This window comes from Frieseomelitta varia, unplaced genomic scaffold (genome assembly GCF_011392965.1).
Source record: "Frieseomelitta varia isolate USP_RPSP 00005682 unplaced genomic scaffold, Fvar_1.2 scaffold_1019, whole genome shotgun sequence".
Classification (NCBI taxonomy): Eukaryota; Metazoa; Arthropoda; class Insecta; order Hymenoptera; family Apidae; genus Frieseomelitta; species Frieseomelitta varia.
Window position 1 is genome coordinate 85963 of NW_025108661.1, and position 23242 is coordinate 109204.

At 36.8% G+C, this 23242-nt stretch overlaps 2 protein-coding genes and 1 long non-coding RNA gene across 5 annotated transcripts; 1 reads left to right on the forward strand and 2 right to left on the reverse strand.

Moving 5' to 3' along the window:
* Nucleotides 1-10527: 10527 nt before the first annotated feature.
* On the reverse strand, nt 10528-13279 carry LOC122538726. Its single transcript, XR_006308918.1, has 3 exons — nt 13002-13279; nt 12468-12838; nt 10528-12390 (listed from the first exon to the last, which is right to left on the reverse strand). It is a non-coding gene; the product is annotated as an uncharacterized LOC122538726 (long non-coding RNA).
* Nucleotides 13280-13997: 718 nt separating this feature from the next.
* On the forward strand, nt 13998-15260 carry LOC122538745 (ceramide-1-phosphate transfer protein). Its single transcript, XM_043673079.1, has 4 exons — nt 13998-14273; nt 14508-14716; nt 14790-14965; nt 15028-15260. The coding sequence occupies exons 1-4, from the start codon at nt 14146-14148 to the stop codon at nt 15148-15150; spliced, it is 636 nt and encodes a 211-aa protein (XP_043529014.1). The 5' UTR covers nt 13998-14145; the 3' UTR covers nt 15151-15260.
* Nucleotides 15261-15310: 50 nt separating this feature from the next.
* On the reverse strand, nt 15311-20529 carry LOC122538731 (uncharacterized transporter YutK). 3 transcript variants are annotated; one of them, XM_043673056.1, is made up of 13 exons: nt 20311-20529; nt 19719-19772; nt 19097-19159; nt 18740-18902; nt 18518-18677; nt 17778-17943; nt 17160-17354; nt 16928-17086; nt 16703-16796; nt 16479-16638; nt 16232-16400; nt 15771-16110; nt 15311-15705 (listed from the first exon to the last, which is right to left on the reverse strand). In XM_043673056.1, exons 1-13 carry the CDS (start codon nt 20383-20385, stop codon nt 15635-15637), a joined length of 1869 nt encoding a protein of 622 aa, XP_043528991.1. In that variant the 5' UTR covers nt 20386-20529; the 3' UTR covers nt 15311-15634. The 3 variants fall into 3 exon arrangements, with proteins under 3 accessions (XP_043528991.1, XP_043528981.1, XP_043529000.1); XM_043673046.1 differs by having other exon boundaries at nt 16928-17089; XM_043673065.1 differs by having other exon boundaries at nt 16928-17089; nt 19719-19817; nt 20311-20526.
* Nucleotides 20530-23242: the final 2713 nt, after the last annotated feature.

The following is a 23242-nucleotide window of genomic DNA, read 5'->3' on the forward strand; positions in this document are numbered from 1 at the left end:
TCGATTACGTGACCGGCGTGTCCGGCGTGCGTTTCGACCGGCGCGTTTCCCACCTCGCGTCTCGTTCCTCCTCATTTTTGTCATTCTTTCTCACTCTTTTTTTCTCTGCCCTCTTTTTCCTTTCTCTCTCTCTCTCTCTCTTCCCTTTTTTTTTTTATTCTGTCACGAGTCGCTCTCGGCCTTTTGATCGGTAACGATATTCCATAACCCGCATCCGACACGGTCCACATAATCGGTATCACGGCGGTGAATGCTGGACGATTATCGACGCACTTTTCCGTACAAATTAATTGGCCCAATTATCGACACCGAACAATTACCTACTGGCGACCAATTAGATCAACGCCGGTCGTTGTTCCCGCGTTGCTCCCTGGCAAGAAATAATTGGTGCTCATGGTCCCTCTCTCCCCACTCCCCCTTCTACTAGCCCCGGGAAAAATGAAAAAGTCGTTAACCAGAAAAAAAAAGAAATAAAATTTTCGCGCGCTCTGAAACCAGAGAGAACAACCGATTGCGGAGACCGATACGATACATTCAAGCCTGATTCACACTAAAGCTCAAAGGTAAAGTCAGATCAAGTGTCAAGTCAGGTACTGGCCAATGTCGTACGTAATCCAAGAGAGCATTCACAGTGATCAAGATCATCAACGATCAAGACAACGGCACTTGGTCGTCAATTAAGGACGGATTTGACTTGATCGTCAGGAGGAATGGTCGACGATAAAAAAAAGATGTAACGAGTAACGAGTGTTTGTGAGAAATTGTACGAAACTACAAAATAAACAAAATTACGGAACTGTGTTTCTTCCTAGAGATTCTGAAATATTCAGGACCATCGTCTTGTTACCCGTAGTGACAACATCCTCTCATCAAAAATTAATATAATAAATAATATAAATTAATAAAATTAAAAAAAGAGTTCGATTACATCCGATCCCCACTCGTGTGTGTGAATGCCTTTAATAAAATAAATTAATCCTAGATCGCGATCCGACCATATAAAAATCGCTTTGGCAATCCCCCGATCACTATTAACGAACCAACTAAACCTCTAACGTTTCACTTTCTGTCCTTCACTTCTTCCACCAACTGCAACTCGCGATTAGTCGAACACGATCAACGGTACACGCGATCGTACGAACGCTACGCGAGACATCTCCGCGCGATTCCTCGAGGAACGAGTGCCGTGACACTTTTGATTTTCACGGCCACGAAAGGCAGCCGGTGGCTTCCTCGTGGACCGGAGGGAGAGGGGACCCCTCGTGTTCTTGCGAAAAGTAAAAACGGCTGGACGAGGGCAGAGGGATGCTGGAAGGAAGAAGGGTTGCGTTGCAGAACGGTTGGTAATCACACACGGTTAGCACGTGTTAGTCGGGGCCAATTGTCGAAAAAGGCCGCGGCTCGTCCTCCAAGACGAGCCACGTCTTGGGGGGACTAGGGGGTCCCTTCTAGGTGAGAGGAACGTCGCGCGGGTGGAAAGGGGTTGGAAACGATAGAGGCGGCGCCGGAGGCGGGTCGCAGTTTTTCACGAGTTTGCGCATGCGGCTACTTTTATACACCCCACCAGCGTTCCCGCCACCTTGGCGTTCTTAAAGGCTTCTTAGGGTGAGTTTTGTCCCCTACAACCTACGTCAACCTCCTCCCTTCTTCCCGCCAAGTCTCCCGTCTCAGCCAGCGTACCGAGGAGGGTGGCCGGGTTTTACGCCGTTTTCCAAAGGGTTGCACCCGCGGACACGGTGCTTGCGGACGATGACAGTCTCGGTGAACCTGAGGGAAGTTGCAGCCGGTTCTTGTCGATTTCGATTTGCGGATTCGATCGAGTCCATTGACCGTGGAAGTCATTACCACTGTAACGTCTATGCCGCGTGCTGTCGTTTCGGTATACGTACTGGACGATCTAGAAAATTGGATTGAAAGGAGAAGCATGAGTCGGAGTTTTTGGCTTACTTGAGATTCTGTGTGCGAATCAATATGAGATAAAGTATACTGTAAAGTAATACAGACAGTGCTTCATTGATGAAAATGTTTTATAACATATAAAATTAATGATACTTCTCCCCCCATTCAAATATTTTTTTGGTAAGTGCAATAATATGCGTAACCGAGACTCGACATAACTTTCTTTTTAAACAATTTGTATTGTATTGTAAAGTAAAATTTAATAAGAGAGAAATGAAAAGAGTGTCTATCTACTTTTGAAATTATGGTTGTCATTATACCGTTGCTGTCATTTTCGACATTCTATTTCAAAGGAGTTGTATTACTTTATACCGTAAGGTATAAAATTTAACAAGGAAGTATCTCTTTGTTTCTGAAACGATGATGTTTTTGTATTGCTGTTACAATTCTCTATATATTGTGTCAAAGAGATCAAATCACTTTACACTGTGAAGTGAAATTTTTCAAAACGAGGAGGAATATCTTCCGGTTTCTGAACTGATTGTTGCTACCGTTCTGAATATTCTGTCTCGAAGGGGTTAAATCACTCGACCAGAGGGATCACGTGTAAGTATCATCGGCACAAGATTCCATGCTCCGAACTTCACGTTTATCCTACGTAACAAGATTGTCGAGAGAAACCAAAGGAGTAGCGCTAAGGAGTTGTTGGTCTGGAGGTGGCTGAAATCAGATTAGCTGGCAGACGCGTAATCGGGGCTTCTCGCCAGGTACCAACGGACATCACATACCTCACTGAAACTGCATCGTCTGATTATCAACCAATCTAGCGGAACAATTCTCGTAGTTAATAAAAAAATTACCCAGAAAAATTCTAAATCGTCTCTTGTCTTATTATGAATTTTCCTAAAAAGGTTCTAGTCTTTGATGTCAGAAAAAATAATTTATCGAGTTGTCGTTCTTCTTTGTATCTTAATTTATAGAATTTATCACGCTTAACTTTTAAAATTCACGTATTCAATGAATTTTAACATTATAATACACGTATGTTGCGAACGAAATAATAAATACATAATACCATAATTAAAATTAAAATGAAATTAATGAAAAGCATCCAATTTGTAACATCCAATTTTGTTTAAATATCAACAAGTGCTCCAATACTTGTATGTAACATATATGTGACTGGATTGTAATGTTAACTTGCTAACATTCTAATAAATCACCGATCTTGAATTGAAATTCCAAACGAAATTCAGTAATTTGTAATTTAAGAAATATCTATATTCATAAAATAAAATATTCCAATTTTCGAGCTTCGCCGAATCAACGTTGACGAAATCACTATTCAAATTCGTCAATCCACAAAACCATTAAATCTTAGAAGAATCAACGCAAACACCGTGATTTCTCGACATAACGCGATCCACACCTCGACATCCGCGTATCCGGAGGAAAATTGCCAAAGGAAAACGCGGGGGCTTATTTTTCGATAGGGGTTGCAACCTCGGGGCGGTGATGGTTGGAGGGGCGAGAAACGGAAGACTGGTGGAAGAAAGACAGCCGGAGTCGCGGAGAAAATAAGAAAGCAAATTACCTAGCAGTCACCTACCCCTCGGGGTGAGGTGTCGATATGACATGTAGGGAGACAAGGGACCTACCGGCTGGCAACCCCTGGGGTTTATTACAAGGGTGGAATCAAATACACCGGGTGTCAAAAAATGAAACGCCACCCTACCGCGTTCTTTCTGCACCCTCCCATCGGAGGAGAGACTCGTCCAGAAGGGATGAGGTCACGGTAACTTACGGAATGATGGCAGGGGTTGCAGTGTTGTAACAGAGTCGGGCCTCGGATGATTCTTCGCGGGTGATGGCAACTTCGGATGGCAGCTTCTTCCTTCGTGAGTCTTCGCAGTCGGCGATTCGTTCGACTAATAATTCCATCGTTCCTGCAAAAATTTATTTCATTCACTGCTGTAACTGCTACACTTCGAACTATTTCATTAATTTGCGGAATGTTAGAAAATCGGAGAATTGAAAAATTACAAAATATAAAACTCAAAATTATTTCCCACTAATAATTTGCCCTCGTGATCTTTTTCCTCTCTTCTTACTCTGTCAATCAATTATAACATCTATTATCTAGTAATTCTTCTAAAAATTTAATCGAAATCTGTAACTCCAAGCTCGCGGTTTACTTCGTAACTCATTGTAACGATAATGTTAAAACGTTGAAATCGAAGAACACTGCGCGCCGATTCGACTCTCTCGCCTCTATCGGGAATTTTATAGAAATAATCAATTCTGTCCCCAGCTTATTACGGAAAATCGTTGTCTCTCGCGAAGGCATCGGTAGGGGCGAGGTGTAAGGGGATGGTGGCATTCTCCCTCTGCATCGTCACCCCATTTGCCGGCTTCGCGCTCTTGTTTGTTTCGTAATCTTTAAGATCGGAAGGGTTCGAGGCTCTCCCAGTTCGCCTGAGAATCTATTGTCGAACTTGCTACCCTGGTTCCCGTTAACGATTCACTGATAAAGTCGATTAATTACCATCGAACGAGTAGCCACGAGAATTCAATTCTAACCATCCCGATCAAAGTTTGAGAAAAATAAAATTTTCCCTTGGTGCTAGAAGTTTATACGACGCAGGTATTATTTGGAGTGGCGGACTATTTATTTTCATCTTTCGTGGAAGAAATTTCTTGCAAGAACGAGGGGAGGAAGCGAATAGTGATTAAATATTATGACCAGCGCGCGATCTTCGAGAACGCGTCAACGAAAAACGTTACTTAGGATAATTAAAAAGACTTTTTGCCGGTGGAATCCGCAGTGTGGACTAGCGTCACGGGAACAGAATTTTCCCATTCCGAGTGGCTTGATCGCTTTAATCCCATCGTGTAGAGAGATTCATGTTCTGTTTCATCGTCAATCATTTATTACGTTTTCTGGCGCGAATTCGATTTCAAATAAATGTAAATAAATTTAAAGGTGAAGATCTTTTCTTTATACCTTAAAAATTTGAAAAAATGAAATTATACTTTCTACTTCTTGTTTCGGGTAAATTGTAGAAGAATTGCAGAGCATAGAATATTTTAATGTTCTAGAAAGTTAATATTTTTAACAAAATTAAAAATTTAAGTAAAAACATTCTTAAGAAATAACCTGTAATTATCAGTCTTATCAAATAAACTCTGAAATATGAACGAGTCACATTTTCTAATATTTTTTAACATTTTTTTCTTTTTTACATTTTCAAAGATTGAAGATTAGGCTACTTGCAATTAGAATTGTTCTCTGACAATTACAAGCACGATCTCCTGGAAGTTAGACTAGCAGCCAGAATGATCCACGATGAAAATGTCTCGTAGACGATGGTAATGTCGCGTTGGACGTGGAAACGAGGGTCCGTTAGCGTCAAGAAACGACTCGTCACACGAAGGGTGCACATCCATACACCCTCTTCAGCCAAGTTTCTGAGCAACCTTCGATTACCTTGGTTACGCTAAAGTTCTGCATTCTACGAATCCATTTCATTTTCTTCCTAAAACACCTAACTAAATTGCAGTTAAATACTAGAACGATCTGCTTAACTGTAATAATTATTTTTAATTTTATGGAAACACCTATGGGAACTTTTTATGAATATATTACATATGTTATATAAAATATAATATTGTAATACGTACATATTGTCAAGTTCCAAGCAAATTTAAAAATGTACATTTCAAGAAATTTTAAGTCAAATCAAGTCACAGTTTGCAGTTACTGTAACAAGCTACGGAAACAGACATCATTGCAAATATTACTGCAAAAATATTCAAACGATCAGTTAATAAGCTTTATTATTTTATGTAACTGTCTTCAACACTTAAAAATGATTATTGTATGCACATTGATCTTTTATTAAATATATGTTTGCAATAACCATCTTCTAACTCTTATATACATTTTCACCTTGCTTTTAAATTTTACCAATATAATCATGTTAACGAAATCAAATATCAAAAGATTTTACAGAATAATACATACATAAAAGTTTATCATGATAAGATATACAAATACTTTTGCGAGATCTATATGCTCATGTGTGTTGTACACATTAATATATAGATTATTCTTGGACACATTCTTCTAAACAAAATTACAGCAATCCATCTGGTTAACCGTCTAATTTTTCTGTCAATATCACATTTCCCACTGCCACGAAGAAGAGATTCACGTTGAAGGTGTTCGTGAAACGAGACATCCCATTTCCATGCAAATCGTCCGGGCCATAATTCCAGTAGGTTGAATCTGGAAAAAAATTACAGCATCTGTAGTTAGTTCCGGGCGGGGGATCGCATTTCAAGTATATACGTTCCACTTATTTCATTCCACGTTGTAGAGGATATCGCGTCCGGGAGCAATTCCATTATCAACGATGACTTCTGTGTCGCGGATCGGTGTTCATCGCCCGTGCATATCGATCCACCGCTCTCGCAGCTGGACTGGTATCGGGCGCGATAAAGCGAAAGGACAGCTGGTGCCGTAGGAGACCTTGAAGACCAACGGACCCCCAGCCTCTTGGGAAATGATACCACTTTGGAAGGAGCGAATGGAAATGACCCTGGGATCGCCTCCGATTCCAGCTCGCCACTCTCTTGGGTCGTTCTTGGTCAGAGACGATGACGATTCCGAGGGATAGTGTCACGGAACTGCCCTGATTAAGGAGCGGTCGCGTTCCGACCATCCCCCAGTCCACGTTAACTCTCCTCGTGCGGCCGTTCGATTCTTTGTAATTGCCGTGCCAAGTGTGCTTTCATTTCTCTACCGGAGAAATAATTATAGTGCGAGTTGAGAGCTTGGAATCACCATGGGATAGATACTTCGAATGATATGAGAAATACATTGTTCTCTTCGTTCTATGAAAATTCCATGAAATTGTTTAGTTGATACAATAATCGAAATGAACTGAATGTACCCTTATAACATTTTTAACAGTGACAACTCTGAATCTGAACTAATCAGACAGATAGTAATGAACAGACTGATAAGGAAAAAAATCTGACATAAACTTTGCTTAGATTCGGCCAGCTTGTTAACTTAAAATTTAATGAATGAATAAATAAATCCAAAGCTTTAATAAATCTAAACCTTTCACAAACCAGATGAATTAACCGACTCGATTGCATTGAAGAGAAGCGATAGAACTATGAAAAGAGAAGTTTCGAACAGCGAGGCCTTCCGCTAGTGACAGTTTATCAAATTGCAGGGCAGCCGAGCTTGCCCCTAAAGGGATGTAAGGGTCGTAAGGTGGAACGGTGGTCGGAGGGGGGTAGCTTATTAGAGCCACGACAGCAGCCCCAGCTCCACCTTGAAACCTCCAACCAACCGCCATCCTGCCGTGAGTCTTACCACCTTGCTTCCTTCCATCCAGCCATCGCCTTCCTATCTTCAACCCGGCTACCTTTCTCCTCCCTCTCACATCTCCTCTTTTGCTCCTATATAGTAGTTGAAGCAGCGTAGAAACGTGGCTCGGCATAAAGGGTCGCCTGGGACCGTCGTACTTGCCGCTCGTCTTTAATCTACGAGGTCACCAAGCAACGACGGCCGACTGCCATCCTCCTCCCGAGCAAATGAGCACGGCCTCCGCGAGACTCCGTTCGAAAGATTCCGAGTGTTCAGTCAGATTTAATATTCGCCACTCTGTTCAAAGGAGAATAGTTCTTTCTTTTCTAGGAAGAAAGGAAGGAAAGTGAAAGATTGAGATTTTATGAAAAATATATATACGCACGTGTATATCACGGGATATTTAGAGGATTTAGAAAGTAATTGATGTAACGTGGTTTTCATTAAATATAAATGCTTGAGAATAGACGTTTGTTTCCAACAGACCGGAGCAGTTTAGTTATTACAATGTCATCACTGATGGTTTCTTGTGCATTTTAGAAGAGACTGCAAAAATGCAAATATTTTCATTATCAGTATTTACTGAAGAAAAATATACAACTTTTGCTTGACGAAAAATTGTCGCTACTTTAAACTCTTATAGCTTCGTGAAAAAAAATCATTTCGAAACTTTAATCTTCAAGACCATGGATCTAGTTGTAAAAAAAATGTCTTCATCATATACAAATTCTTCGTTGTTTGAATTTGTAAAATTTTCAATAAAAAAAAAGGTACCTTCATTTATTCATTTCAAAATATCTTTAAAAATTCACAATGTAAAAATATCTTTAGAAGAAACGAATTCAATAGCAACTTTAAAATGGGCTTTAAAATGAGATTAATTAAATTGTTCTACGATTTTTCTTTTTCGCAAAGTTATACAAATTTAAAGCAACAATTCTTGATCAATACGTCAATCTATCAAACGAGCAGTTTCATCGAAAAGGAGAAAAATTTTCATAAAAACACTGTATTATAGAATTGTGACAATTGTTTCAGGATGTTTCGGGGATCCATACGAATTTATTAGGTATAATTCGCGAAGAATTGTTGATACTCCCTCTAGTAGCCAAAAATGGTTTCCTATCGATCCCTCGATTTGATATGAGCACCGTGTAACGTACGGCCCCTTAGACCTCGTATGGGGGCTGAATTTTAAAACTACCCCCTAGAGAGAAGCGGCGAGTTGGCGCCGGCCCGTCTTTTTGAATCAGACAAGCCCGTCCTCGCTGTTGCGTGAAGAAGTACAAATCCCATAGGACCGTGTGTCGATACTTCTGTCAGCATCTAGTCGACATGCTATAGCGTTCAACAAATAAGCTATCTTTTATAACGGTCTTGGAACACGAAACATATGCGTAGAAAAATGATCGAATGCAACGATTCACAGATAATTTATTGACTGTTAGAAATAGAAATAGAAGATGTCGAGTTCGAGGCTATTATACTATGAATTCGTATTTTTACAGATGCAATTGAAGAGATGAAATTCAAGTAAGAAGATAATTGTAGATGTTATAACCTTTTGAATATTTTACATATATTTCTGCGTATTATCTCTGTGCATTCTTGCACTTATAAATTTTCCACAAATACATAAGAATCTGCAGTCTATCCGTGAAAATAAATTCCTTATTTCTGATTTACGAATTACTGATTAATATATTAGTTAAATATTAATGTAATAACTAAACGTTAAATTAAATAACAATACATGGTATGTGACAAACATGAACACGTAGAGAAGAAGAAGATACATTATTGGTAAAATAATGTTCTCTAGTACGATACAATTTACATACGCTAAACATAGTTGACATGAATATATTAAATTTACCTCCACCATCAACCATGTTCGCCTCTATAATACTAAGAATCTAACGAAGAAATAAAGCGAGTTCCAGAATTAAACAACAAACTATCAGTTGTAAATCCTTCGTCGCGACGTAGCAATACGATAGGAAATACTTTAAACTCGTTCGCCAGCCAGACAGAAACTTTCAAAAGCTTTTCCTGTACATCAGCGAAACATACTCATAGACTTTGTTTGACAGATCGCCTTGCTCGTTCTTTTTTCTTTGTCAGAAAACCTGCGCACGATTCACGTTTACCCTGCCCTATCCTCCCTCCCTTTCCCAAATGTATGTCTTCACCCCGCGAAGGGAATCCTTTGATAATCCAGATTTATCTATCTCTGCCGATAATATCAGCTACTGCAGAGAGAGAGAGCGAGAGAGAGAGAGAGAATCGCGACTTCTGCCTGTGTTTTCAATAAATCAAGAGGTTGAAAGTCTACAGCCGCGGCGCGAAAAATTGATCGTCACCGGGCAAAACCGGTTTTAAGTTTCGATGCGTGTTGCTTCGCCTCGATGGCCGCTCGGCGTTCGCGAGCGAGTAAGCGCAGCCACGCTAATCGTATCGATCCAGCACTCTTAATCCATTAATGAACTTCCCGGGCTCGTTTTACGCCGGCTACCTGGGCTTTTCGCGCTCGATCCGTTACATCCGACGTACATGTACCGTAGAACTGTATCCCCCGATCGACAGACGTGGAACGAGCCGACCTGTTTCCCTCGTGCTTCCCTCTTCGAATAGAAGCAGGTGCTGTAACGTTCACAGTTTTCTGAAAGACTGATCGATAACAGTGATCCAAAGAGTGATTTGTATGATTGTCCTTTTTTTCAATTAACTGAGTCCATTTTGAGTTGTTCCTTAAGCTCAACGCAGGAAGATTTGCCAGCTAATTTGAATTAAATTTGAAATGAGTTTGAGAAATTTTGATTTTTTCTTTTCTTTTTTGTTTGGAGGATATTCAAGATCTTGAGTTTTTAATTCTTGATATCTCTTCATTAGCAAAATTAAATAATAAATGTAGCATAATTAAATATAATGAAATCAAATCTTCTCTCTTTGTAGCAAATTTCTTGTTTTTTATAAACTATCCTAGATCGTCCAAAAATTGGTAAAGTTTGCGAATTTTTTTCATAAGCAACTGCTTCGCTATTTTTTAACATCTTGGCTGAAACACACGTTTATATATAGCTCCAAAAGATCCCAATTCTTCATTTAACAATCCCTCATAAGAAAGATTTCTTTCGTCGAAGTTAATAGAATAAGTAGAATACGAATTGGATGGTAAAGAACAAAATAAAATCTTGGTAATAGTATAGTAAAACAGTATTATCCTAATAGAGTTCCTTAGTAAAACAGTATTATCCTAATAGAGCATAGAGTTGATAAAAGACAGCTTTTTTTCTCACGACAATTACTCCTGTATTCGCCACGATTTTCCCTTGCTGCGTTCTGCATACGGGGATTGACTGAAATCCTTTTTTACAGAGCTGGTAAACAAGCGATAGGTCTCCCGATGCCGGCATCCTCCGCGACGACAAATTCCTCAAATATTTATCTGTCTTTCCCTCGGAACCCTTCAATCGTCGGCGCCCCAAACGCCGCTTCCGTTTCACGCTCGCGGAGTATGTCAATCCTGACGCCTATCGACGTATGACAAATACCTCGTCCCACGACTGCTTGCACTCTCTGTCAGCCTTGACAACCGGGACAAAAGGACGTCTCGGAGGGAAGAAAAGATTCGTAAAGGGTGTCTGTCGTCAAGTCACCGCTCGCCTCGTGTTTCTTCTGATTCTTGACAATCGCTTTTCCATTCCGAGAAAATGCTACTAGACGCCGTACATAGTTTTCTTCTGCTGGGACGTCATCATGAGTAATGCGGTTTCAGTACAAGTTGTTATTATTGGAGTTTCTACAGAATTGAAATAGAAAATTTAATAGAAATAATACTAATATTTCTTCGATTTATTACTTATTAATTAAAATCTATTTAAATCAGATCTTAAAAGATACTTTTGAATATATCTCGAAAACTAAAGCGAATTAATCAACGCATATCAAGTTCAATAAGACTAACGACACATATCTACTCTGTTCTATACAATTTTCTGTGTCTTCTTACTTCCTTTCACTTGTAAAATACAACAAAACACATTATCTTCCACCCAACGTATCTTCACCCTGGAGGCTTTCAGAAGTCTCTAACAGGGCTGGAGAAACGCCTCTGGTCTGTCCAATAGATTAGGCCGCGTGTTTCTGACACACGCGGCGCAAGTTCGCAATTAATTTATTTTTCCCTAGTCGGTCGTTAATTGTTAAACTTAGATGGGCGGTCGCCGGTAATCCCGCAGTGTTAGACTTCCTAGGTTGGAAGAAAAGAGAGGAGACACGCAGTGGGACCAAGGAGCGAAAGGAACCGAGAACTGGAAGGAAAAGAGAAGAAGCTAGATGGATCGAAGTGGGAGGGAATGATGACGATCGACGAAGAAAGAGACAGCCGGCTTGAGAGGGTAGAAAATTTGTTAGGCAGGGTGTGAACCGAGAAGTTGAGGAGGGAATCCAGGCAGGAAGCCAAGACGCGACACGAACATTGGATTGGGTTACCGAGATAATTAGAATGATGATTAGGAACGGAGCACGCCTCGTTGACCAATTCTTTCGCGCGCCCTTTCTCCGGCTACCTTTCGAAAGATCAGCTTTCTTTCAAGGGGTCACCGGAACTGAATGGGGTGAAAGAGTAAATAACGGAACGATTATTGAATTAACAATGAAACAACATTCATAGTGTAACTCTGTTACAGCAATGAAATTCTCTACCTGAATGATCCGTAAGCAAGAAAGAAAACTGAATTCGTGAAATATTATAGGTGAATTGTTTTCAAGAAATCCAATCGTTTTCGAAACGTGATTAAATTTAAATGGGATAGAGGAGTAAATGTACGAATCCTGTTTCTTCTTCAATCTTCAAACTTCTCCAGTTGCTTGAATGGTATACCTATAAAAACAAAAAAAAAAAAACCCTGAAACTGGCCAAATTCGTGGCACATCGCGGGCCTCTATTAAGACGATTGGTGAAATCGCTATTGACAGGCTTCGACGACGGACATTACAACACCCTAGTGACACATTTTTAGGCGCTTCAGCGTGATTGGTCGTTCGAGTTGAACCCCGTGAGATCACTTGGCTGGATACGAGTAACCATCGTAAAAAAGGAAGGCCTAAAACATATGAGACAGACCTGAATATGAATTACGGAATACGGTGATTCGTAAGCAGCGCGAGAGATTTTTCGTACGGGAAAATGTTATAAGAGACACGGGTCAGACTCGACTTTTGCAAGGTTCTTCTTTTCTTGGTTACATTCTGCGTACTCGACGCTGCTTAGCTCCATCCGCGTTGAAGTAGACGTGAATATTTGATCGGTCCTTCAACCTTTGCCTCCTTTGCCCTCCCACAAGCCTCGCCTCTTACCTAACCCTCAGTCCCAGCTGCGGTGAATTATTTAACGCCCCCAGGGACACCAGTTACCAACATACATCTATGTGTCAGCCAGATTTTCAAACTCTTTTGTTCGTACAACTTCGTTCGAGCACAACACATGATCAGTACGATGACGTAATGCTTGATCCTACTTGCTAGCGCGGGCTTTCGTTAAGGTTAATGGTCCTAAAAATTTCGATCGATTTTTAAACTAATGACGAGAGAATTTTTAATTTTCAAACCAGTAATAATAACAGATTGCGAGTTGTTAGTTTCAATTAATGAAACACAAGATGTTGTTATTGTTAATATTATAAAGGTTAATATTATAAAAAGTAAATATAAGTACCTTTCTTTATTAAGATATTTCTTCGTAGTCCAATATTCATTAGCTTTTGTGTGAATGAACTCACGCAGATAAATATGTAGTACAAACGATTGAAACTAAATTACTGTAATTAATTATCAAGAGTAAAGTAGAAGATAAGTTTGGAATGTTTAACGCGCGTTCATTTGCAATTAAATAAGATTCGAGAGAGAAGAACAAAAGAATGCAACGATCCACGTGGTGATACTTGGAAACTTGAAGTAAAAAACCTACGATCGATAAATTACTGATCACTGATTAGAAATACTCTGAAAATAAATAGAATATACAATAAAATTTTAAGATTTTCTCCGAATAAAATAGAAAATCAAAATAATAATAGTTTAATGCACGGTTGTAGATTCAATGATTCAATATTTTTGTCACGATTTCTAACTTACCTACCATCATGATGTTTTATCTTCTCCATCCTTATCTACAAACAGTAAATTATACATTTTTATTTTTTTTATATAATGTGCTTATTCTTTATTTGTAATTTCAGTTAAGATTCCATTTATTCTGCACGCTAGAAAAATAGCTTGTTGTAAATTTCTAAATTATGATAATTTAAGATTCGCATGTAGTTCTTTCAGATAAGGTTAGTGTTACAGTCACAGACTGTGTATAACGTAGAATTCCTATTTTTAGGAATAAACTGAAATATTCATGGTATTAAAAAAAAAAAAAAAAAAAAAAAAACGATTTTGCATTGCTAATTACAATTTAAAATTATGCTTAATAAGCATTATCAACAATAATAATAGCTAGGTTAAATAATAAAATTTACCAACATGTCCTTGTAATCGAAGTTTATCTTCAATATGAGTCTAAATTATAATTTTATTGAGGTAGATATTCGATATTAATGCTCAAATTTATCGGCATTGATAATCGGATACTATTAACTCTAAAGATGAAATTGATTTTTGATAGCCTAACTTATCAGTTCCATTCCGTCGACATTTTATCTTATTTTCCACGAACAGCAGAACTGCACTTGTCACTAGCTGTTTTTCATTAATATGCTATCTTTGATCAGATAAGGTGGTTTAAGTTTCACCTGCGTGGCAAGCGAGTTAGTACTCGTCAATCACTGTGTTGTGTTTGATACAGTGACGCGAAAATGGCTGAAGGCTCCGAATTAATGTATTTTGATCTCAGACTGGTTCACGATCACTTCGATCGAGCACTCTTACAAGACGACGATATTGATCTCAAAGCCTATTTGGATGCCTACAATGAACTTTACAAGTAAGGTGGCAAAAGACTTTACTGTACATAACCTATAGCCAGCTGAAACATTGCATCTAGTTAATTTGTAATTTTCTTCTGAGTCTCAATTAAAAACATATGTTAGCTTATCTAATGCGTAATATCCATATCCTCACAATCTTTCATTGGTCTAAATTTGCAAATGCAATGTATATTTTCCTACCATCTGTTTTCTTGTTCAAAATGACACATGCATCGTGTAATCTCTTCCAGATTTTTCCAACTGATGGGCAATGTTTTTGCTTTTGTATCTTCTGACTTGAAGGAAAAGATTCAGATACTGAATGATTTGATGAATAAGGATGATCAGAATTATACCACGATAAAATCCATGATACAATATGAAAAGGAGAGCAAGATTCTGGACAAGGGAGATTGTACGAATGGTGCTCGTACACTGTTGAGGCTTCATAGAGGCTTAGGTATTACAATGTATGAAAATTTCTTTGTGAAAATTTACTGTATTCCACTTACTAATGTTTCCTGAATTTGTAGATTTTATTAGAGAATTTTTAAGACAATTGGGAGAATTGTCAGACAGTGACAAAACCTCCAGCTGTTGCCAAGATGCTTACAATAAAACATTAGCCAAGCATCATCCATGGGTGATTAGAAAGGCAGCAATAGTTGCTATGTATACAATGCCCACTAGAGAATTATTATTTAAAAAGGTATTTATTTTTTTCTCTTTGTAAAAAAATAATAGATCATTCCTCCTTTGTATCTTTTGTAGGTCTGTGGTACAGACGTCCAAAGGAACGTCGACGTTTTACCAAAGATGTTGGAAGTAACCGCGGATGTATTTAACCGAACGCACAATCTCTATAATTTTCATCAACTTCACAGTCTACCATAAGAATGCATTTAGAATATAAATTACATTGTACTTTCTTCTTGTTGCTCAAGAAAGCACGCAACATGAGCATTCCACATTCGAAATGTGATACGTTGCCATATATTGAATAGTGATATCATATCGATGTTTTTTCTTTACTTACTATTTTTTTCTTTACTTACTGATATTTCTTTACTTACTACTTATTACGATGTATTTATGATCACCGAAAACGTACAAAATGCACTAACGTTTCTTCGTTCATCATACTACCGTTTCAATCATCTTTTCTACACGGATCGATGCGCAAATTTGCAGACGATCGATGCCTCCGATAGTTATTTATCGACTTTAATATTTTTTGTTATAATGTAGTACTGTGCAATATTATCAAATAAGTCTGTCGAAAAAAACGTAGACTTCCTTATTTACCCTACCTATATTTACAGAAAATTATTTATCTTACGAAATGATGAATTAATGGCAATCACTGACGCACAGTTTGTTAACTGACAGTTGTGTTTAATGGCAATGCGTTCATTACTTGTTCGTTATAGTCATTGGATATCAACATTCCTAAAAATGAAATTTTATCAGTAAAAAGAAATCCAGACTTAAAAAAATAATCTATCGACTCTTACCTGCAATGCTGGCAGTGAGAAAGGTGGTTGCGCTACCAGCCACAAACGCTCTCATAACGGTACTGGCCACAATTTCTTTCTTGTCAGGAGCTAGAGTAGTCATCATGCTCATGGTAATTCCTACAGAACCAGGATTCGCAAATCCACAGATGGCAAATGTAGCTATGGCCTCAGCTCTGCCGAAAATTCGCCCTTGTTTCTTATATTTTCCCAGAGTTTCGTAAGCGACAAACTCATTGACCACAGTCTTTAAACCGATTAAAGTAGCTACGTCCTCACATTTGTCCCAGGGCACTCCCATGATCCAACTCAGTGGTATGAATACTTTCGATAAGATTAGCTGAAAAAAAAAAAAGAAAAACAATCTCAAGTTTCAGCAGAACGTATTAATCTCATTTAGTATTACATTTTATTTGATTTTAAGTATTTTAATTTTTTAAAATTTATTAGTATTTCCTCACTTCGAAAGTGAATCCTTTATAACCAACTAGTGATCCTGTCCAAGACAGAAGACTATTGACTAACGCGATAAATGACACGAATGCAACGATGTTAGCGATTATGCCAAAAACCAGAGGAATCGCAATCACAGCCCCTTTACTTGCAGCGTCTAACAAACTGGAGTCTTTTCTAAAACAATTTTTCTATGATAATTAAAATTTATCAAAGTGTTATCGTCGTAGTCCATTGTATTACAAAGAAATTTACGATTTTTCTAATCTAACGTTGTCGGCGGTGACGATGGCCTTTTCGGTTTCTGGATAAAATAATTTAGAGTAACAAAGAGCTGCTGGTGCTGCCATTAAAGTGGAGGTTATCAGATGAGTAGGATTTGCGCCAAACTTAATGTACGCAGCCAAAACAGTTCCTAAAATTAATTATGATTAAATTCTTTTTAATAAATGGAATTAATTAAATATTCATTTACTCACCTGAAACAGTAGAAAGACCAGAAGACATAATGGTGTGTAATTCCGAGGCAGTTAATTTATTCAAATAAGGTTTTATCATTAACGGTGATTCCGTCTGAAAATAAATATAATTCTTAATAATCAATATATATATGAAGTCATTAATTCAATTAATTGTATATAAATATAGTCCATAAAAAATGATTACAACACAGTATCATTAAAAAAACCAATTTATCGTCTTACCATTCCGAGAAAAATGTTTGCAGCACACGCTACTGACTCACAGATTGAAGTTCCTAAAATACTTTGCAGTATTTTACCTAAACTGAAAATTATCCATTGCATAACGCCTAAATAGTAAAAAATTTGAATAAAGAAGCTGAAGTAAAAGATCACAGGCAGTACCTGAAAGAGTAGAGTATTTTAATTAGCGAGGATAATTTATTTGATGGGTTAAAAAATAGGATTTACTGACCGTGAAAGCAAAGACACCGTCATCGACTAATTTGTCGGAGTAAATGAAGCTTGCACCGCTTTTGGCGAAATCCAGGAATGCTTCAACTTTGCTAGCTAAGCATTGAAAGATTGATCGACCAACTGGCCATCGAATTGAGATAAGACCAAAGAGAAATTGCAGTATCAATCCACATAAAACTGGCCTCCACTTGATCTGAACTTGTGAAAGAAGCTGATGTTATGTTTTTGATGCTGATATAAAGTACAATATATAATATCAAATATCTATTTCAATAACGACGAGAACAAAAATATAGGAAGTCTTCATAGTAAATGTATGTATAATATAATACGAATTAGATTAGAAATTTTTAAGCAAATTCGTATTTTTATGAATCTAAACAAATATTTGCTCCATCTACTAAATATTGTAAAAGATATATTGCAATGAAAAATGATAGAAATAAATTTATTGAATTTAAAAATAAGTATTTCCCTATATAGAATTGGTACCTCAATATATCTGTCTGATAATCCAAAACGAAAATAAATTAAAATCCGATCTAATCTTTATCGAAATGACAACTTGTACATTGAATATTATAATCTTGCAATATTTCACGCACGATTTACTCACATGACCAGGATGTTTTGAGAATATCCATCCAAAACTGAGCAAGGTAACAACTCCGATTGCGCTCATTAATCTCTCCCTTGAGTCAACGGTGTCGATAATGAGAAATATAATAATAGCAACAAAGACACAGACATAGATCACTGTCTGGATAACGAAACTGCCGTGTCTAAAAAAACCAGGAAATAAAACAATAGACTTAATCGTCTATGATATTATCTATCGTCACTTTTGAACAGATTGCGAATTTTTGCATTTTGCATGCGTTTTTAAAAACATTCAGATATTTCCAACAATATTGAAAAATTTTTTCGTGGCTCTATTATATAGTCTTGAAGATTGAAATCTCTAAACTAGTTGTACGATTTTTTTCACTATTTTATGGAACTTTGAATATTATAGTTGAATAAAACTCAATAAAATAGTGAAAATAAATCGTACCGTAAGTTTTAAAGAGTCGTTTAATCTTCAAAACCATGGTAAATTTAGTGATGAAAATAATTTTTCAATGTTTTTAAAGAGGTCTGAATTTTTACAATTTTCGAGGACAAGAGTATTCTCACTTTCTCACCAGCTATACGACATTTTTTTGATTTTTTTGATCTCTAAAGGAAACAAACTCTGAACGATTAAATATAAGACATAATATCGACAATATTCTTTTCATTGTATACTCATGAAAATTTTGAAATGCACAAAAATCCGCCATCTACATTATAAAATTATTGAATAGATATTTTTACTTCGTCTTGCGAAAACTTCTGATAAAGTTGATACATGGTCGACTACAGTATTTAAGGAATTTTTTTCCGTAGTAATGATAAAGAATACCGCCATAAACGATCGTTAACAAGAGGATCAGCAGTCCGTAACCGTTGCACCAATCGATGTTGTTCTCGTAATCTGACAAAAGTCTCAATTAAATAAAATAAAGAAGTGAAAGAATTTTTAGAATTCTGACTCACTGTTGTTGATCCAATATAGCGTGGCGAAAACGAAATAAATTACTATGACAACATTCAGCAGAGATAGAAAGAAGATCTTGAACGCTAAACGATGTTTCGACTGAAAATTGCTAAAGGCATCGCATCCTCCTTGTAAATAACCTCTTGATTTTTGTATTCTTTCCTGAAAGAAGAAACCAGATATACATGTATACGTCTACTCTATAGTACAAGCGATAACGAAGATAATGTTGTACAAAATACGCAATTTTCGTTGATATCGAGATAAAGAAAAATGCCAGTGAATTATCGATCGACTTCGTTGAATAGCATTCCTTTGCAATTGTGATTACAAAAGAAGAAGTGCCACGTGTATACCTTGCCTTCTGTTACTGCTTCACCTGTCATACGTCCAACTTCCAGTGTGTCTAACTCGTTGGTCTGTAAAAATTACGGAACTTTTGTTAAAAATCAAGTTGAATTTCATTTGAATTCCTGATGCAAATATTATTTCCATGTTATAGAAAATACTATGTTATATCTGTATATTATTTATTTATATATAATATTACCTTATGTTTAAATATTCTCCAGAATTTCACTACCACATAATATATAGTATACCATGATGTATATTATATGTAAATATTAAAGATCTTTTATAAATGTAAAAAATAAACATTCGTGAAATGCTTAAAATCATTCAATACCGTATGATATCTCTTATAACACAGAAAGAATATCTCTCTGTAATATTTTGCGGAATTAAACGAGTAATATAAACGAACACATTTTTACTAAGACAATTAGCACGAAGGAATATTAAACATTAAATATAAAAACGAAGAAACTTAGTTAAAAATAATTACTTACGGAACACTAATCATAGAAATAATATTCAACTAATAATATAAGAGAGAATATTAATTAATAGTCTAAGAGAGAATATTATTAATTTTAATAAGACAACTAGTGCAAGAAAATATTAAATACGAAATACCTCGAACGCGTGATTGACAGTCCCAGCCATGTCTCCAGTACAAACGTGTTTTCCCTGTCAGACGCAGCTAGTTACTGGCACAAACCTCGCTAACGCATGCTTCGTAATCGAGGAAAAGGAATAACAATTATTTCTATAGAAGCGGGAATTGTCAACGGCAATAGGTAATTGATAAGTGGGATGATAATTATTTGTGTAGATAACGTCGATAAGGATCTCATGTTTAAAAATAGCGAATTTTACAGAATGAACGGTTCAATTCTTAAGCAATTTATTAATTTTCTCCAAGTAGATACACAAACGAGATAAAAAAGAGTAAACCGTTTCTTTTCAAACTATGTATACGATCGTAGCTTTAGTGATAGAAAAATCTTTTGATAATTAACGATATGACTTTTCCCAAATACATAAATAAACAAAATAATAAAAATTAAGCTACGTCTTTTCTAATTACGCGTGCACGGTCGTGAGATCTGACTGACAATTGAAATTAAAATATAAGATATTAAATAAAGATCATCAATCACGATGAAAATTAACACTCGACAGATTAGAAAAATATATGACCGATATTTCGATTCACGTGATACACCTCTTTATATCGCTGGAGATCATCGTCAACCGTTTGACAGCAGTTCGATGAGTAGGTAGTAGTCATTATCATCATTGGATAGTAGGGGATTATAATGAATTTCGAGTACAAGATTCTACAATTGACCTCGTTTCATGCGATCGGCCTCGAGTCGCTTAGAGAACAGGGGTTTGGCGAGTTAACTATCGCCGATTTCTACCTGCCGCGCGATAAAACAGTAAGTACCACGCTTATCGTGCTGATTATGCCTATTTGAGTCGCCAGCTGATATGTACATACGTACAGTTCATTGTTGTTACCAAGGTAATATTCAAATTACTGAAAATTTTTTGTCTGCTTAAAGAAGTTTATTTCGAGGCTCTTATGTGTATTTATATTTTAAGACACTAATAATTATGATAGCATTTTAAAATAATTTTAAAGACGCGAAGTCTTATTAATAATTAAAATTATTTTAGGCTTTAGTCCCAATTGAAACAATATTGGTAGATGTTGGTACTTATGATACTTAATTTACACAGGTGACAGACGATATAAAATAAAAGAAACAATATCCTCATTCAAAAATTAAAATTAAGAATAAAAATGTAGGACTCGGTGAAATTAACGGGTCAAATGGGAAGCAGTTTATAAGAAATATTAATTTTTAAAGTCTTATTTCATTCTAGCTATTCTATTCTAACTTTGGCTGTCTAAATATTAATCCATACAAAAAGGAATGATTATCAAAATAACAGAAGCCTATGATTCTTGTATCGTAACGATACTTCTGATAGCTTTTATCTAAATAATATTCGTTGTAAATTGTTGTAAACATAATGTTGTAATCGACAAAATCATAAAACGTGGATGGCGAATTTCTTACTCGAAGTAGTCCATCAAAAAAATGTTAAGTTCCCTCAACAGCTAATTTTCATTAGTTCAGAAAATCACTTGAGCAATAACAAAAAACTTATAGCAAATGTCTTTTATTATGATAATTTATCATATGTTTACTTGGTTTGAAAATTTTTGGACAACAACACGGAGAGGCGACAATCTTGAAGGATTCGAGTTCGATTCGAGTGTCTCGTTCATCCAGCGAGCCCTGAATTCGAAAGGGACCAGCGAATTTCGGGGGGGACAGGGCAATTGTATCGAACGACAGGTTGAAAAAAAATTCCTGGCTCTTTTTCACACGAACCTGGTGCGTCGATCACGCGATGACGCGTCGTCGTAACGGATTGTGGGTGAAGACGGACGCGAAACGCAATTTAACAGGGCGAAGTCGCGACGATCGTCGATACTTTCTCTTGTCTTGGTCCAATCGAAATTCTTCCGCCGTGTGCACGCGCGTTAGCAAACCGGAAAACCGTGCTCGTAATCGACGATATCTGTCTGCAATTTGGATTTCAACTCGAAAAAAACACGAAGATCCCACGCGATTCTGCGTAACTAGACAACGTTTTTTGCGTTTATAGGAAACGTTAACAGTTCAATAAACTTATACGTATAAATGCTGAGTAATTCACAGTTCGTACAAACACTTATACGTATAAATGCTGAGTAATTCACAGTTCTTATAAACACTTATACGTATAAATGCTGAGTAATTCACAGTCCTATTCAATTGAATTTCATTTATAAAGTTTGTGTTTCTTTTCTGTTTCGTTTGAAACTTTAATTACAAGTTTGACGGTAGTGTGCTTTCACTACTGAGTGGGTCATTATTATCCTGTAAAATGTTACTACTTGAATTGAAGAAAGTCTATGTTCATTTGGAATGATTTACTAATTTGGCACAATTTTTTATGAAACACTCTGGACTCTAACTCTAAAATTTCAAGAAATAATTACTATAACAATAATAATTACTATAAGAAAGTATTATGTTTTAGTACGTAAAACAATTTTTCAGAATCCCAAGACTTTTTTCCGAAATTCACCGTGTATTCTTAAAAAATCTGATTAAGCATCTTTATAGAGTGCAAAATCTTGGGCACAATCCTCGAAACGAACGCAATTTCTCGACAAATTCGTAATTGTTCCCGTGTCTCTCTTATTAAATGATTACGTTCTGCGATTCCTCTCGCGCACAATTATCATTCTTATCGTTCAAAGAGCTCATCTTGTAACTTTCTCGCGGTCAATCATTACTAGACTGCGAATCTTTCTACGACTTGATATATTTGAAAAAATAATTAAAGAAAAAAAAAAAAAAAAAAAGAAAGAAAGAACAGAATCGCAGTAATCGAAACAAAATTTGTTGCTCTAAGTAAATCGTTTTCATTCTTAAGTATGTCACGAAGAATTTTATCATGATACAATAAAAGAATAAAGACGATTTGTAACGGAGAATTTCACTGTGAGAATGATGAAATTCCGAACGAAAACGACTCGTTGCATTTATAGTCAATGTAAATGGTATTAACGTTTAAATTGAATATTACGTAACTGAGGAAAATTACGAAAGTAATCCGCAGATATATCTTGAAAAAAGTGGCATTCCTTAAAATCTCGAAAAGGATGTCAGCGTGCGCAAACACGCATCTTATCGTCTCGGTCTCCCAGAAAGACTGTCTGGACTCTCATGTTGGCACTAGATACATAATCAGTCGCTCTTGCATGTCAAAGCTTTCACCGATTTATTTAGGAAATGTGTCGCCTGGAGCGTAAATAAGTTGGAACACCATCGTCCCTTTCCATCAAATTATATAAGAAGGCTGATTTATGCGCGTACCCGAATAATGGGAGAGGCGGACTTCTTGAGCGCGCGTGGACCGATCGAAGGTCTTCTTGGAAAGAAAAGATCGATTGGACAGCGAATTATACATACGAACGGCATAACTTCGAAAAAAAGAACCTTCGGAATTTATTTTGCTTGCAGTATGATCGATTCAAGAGAAAAGAAGAACAATTAATCGAGATCTGGGTAGTCTAACCTGTTGCTCTC

Excerpts from the sequence above, each read along its gene's own strand:
- LOC122538731 (XM_043673046.1), bottom strand. The coding sequence starts at position 20,385 with ATGATGATAATGACTACTACCTACTCATCGAACTGCTGTCAAACGGTT. Across the intron at positions 19,773-20,310 it reads ATCTCCAGCGATATAAAGAG|GGAAAACACGTTTGTACTGG; the intron begins GTGTATCACGTG and ends TGCGTCTGACAG. Across the intron at positions 16,401-16,478 it reads AACGTTAGATTAGAAAAATC|AAAAGACTCCAGTTTGTTAG; the intron begins GTAAATTTCTTT and ends AAATTGTTTTAG.
- LOC122538745 (XM_043673079.1), top strand. The coding sequence starts at position 14,146 with ATGGCTGAAGGCTCCGAATTAATGTATTTTGATCTCAGACTGGTTCAC. Across the intron at positions 14,274-14,507 it reads GCCTACAATGAACTTTACAA|ATTTTTCCAACTGATGGGCA; the intron begins GTAAGGTGGCAA and ends AATCTCTTCCAG. Across the intron at positions 14,966-15,027 it reads GAGAATTATTATTTAAAAAG|GTCTGTGGTACAGACGTCCA; the intron begins GTATTTATTTTT and ends TATCTTTTGTAG.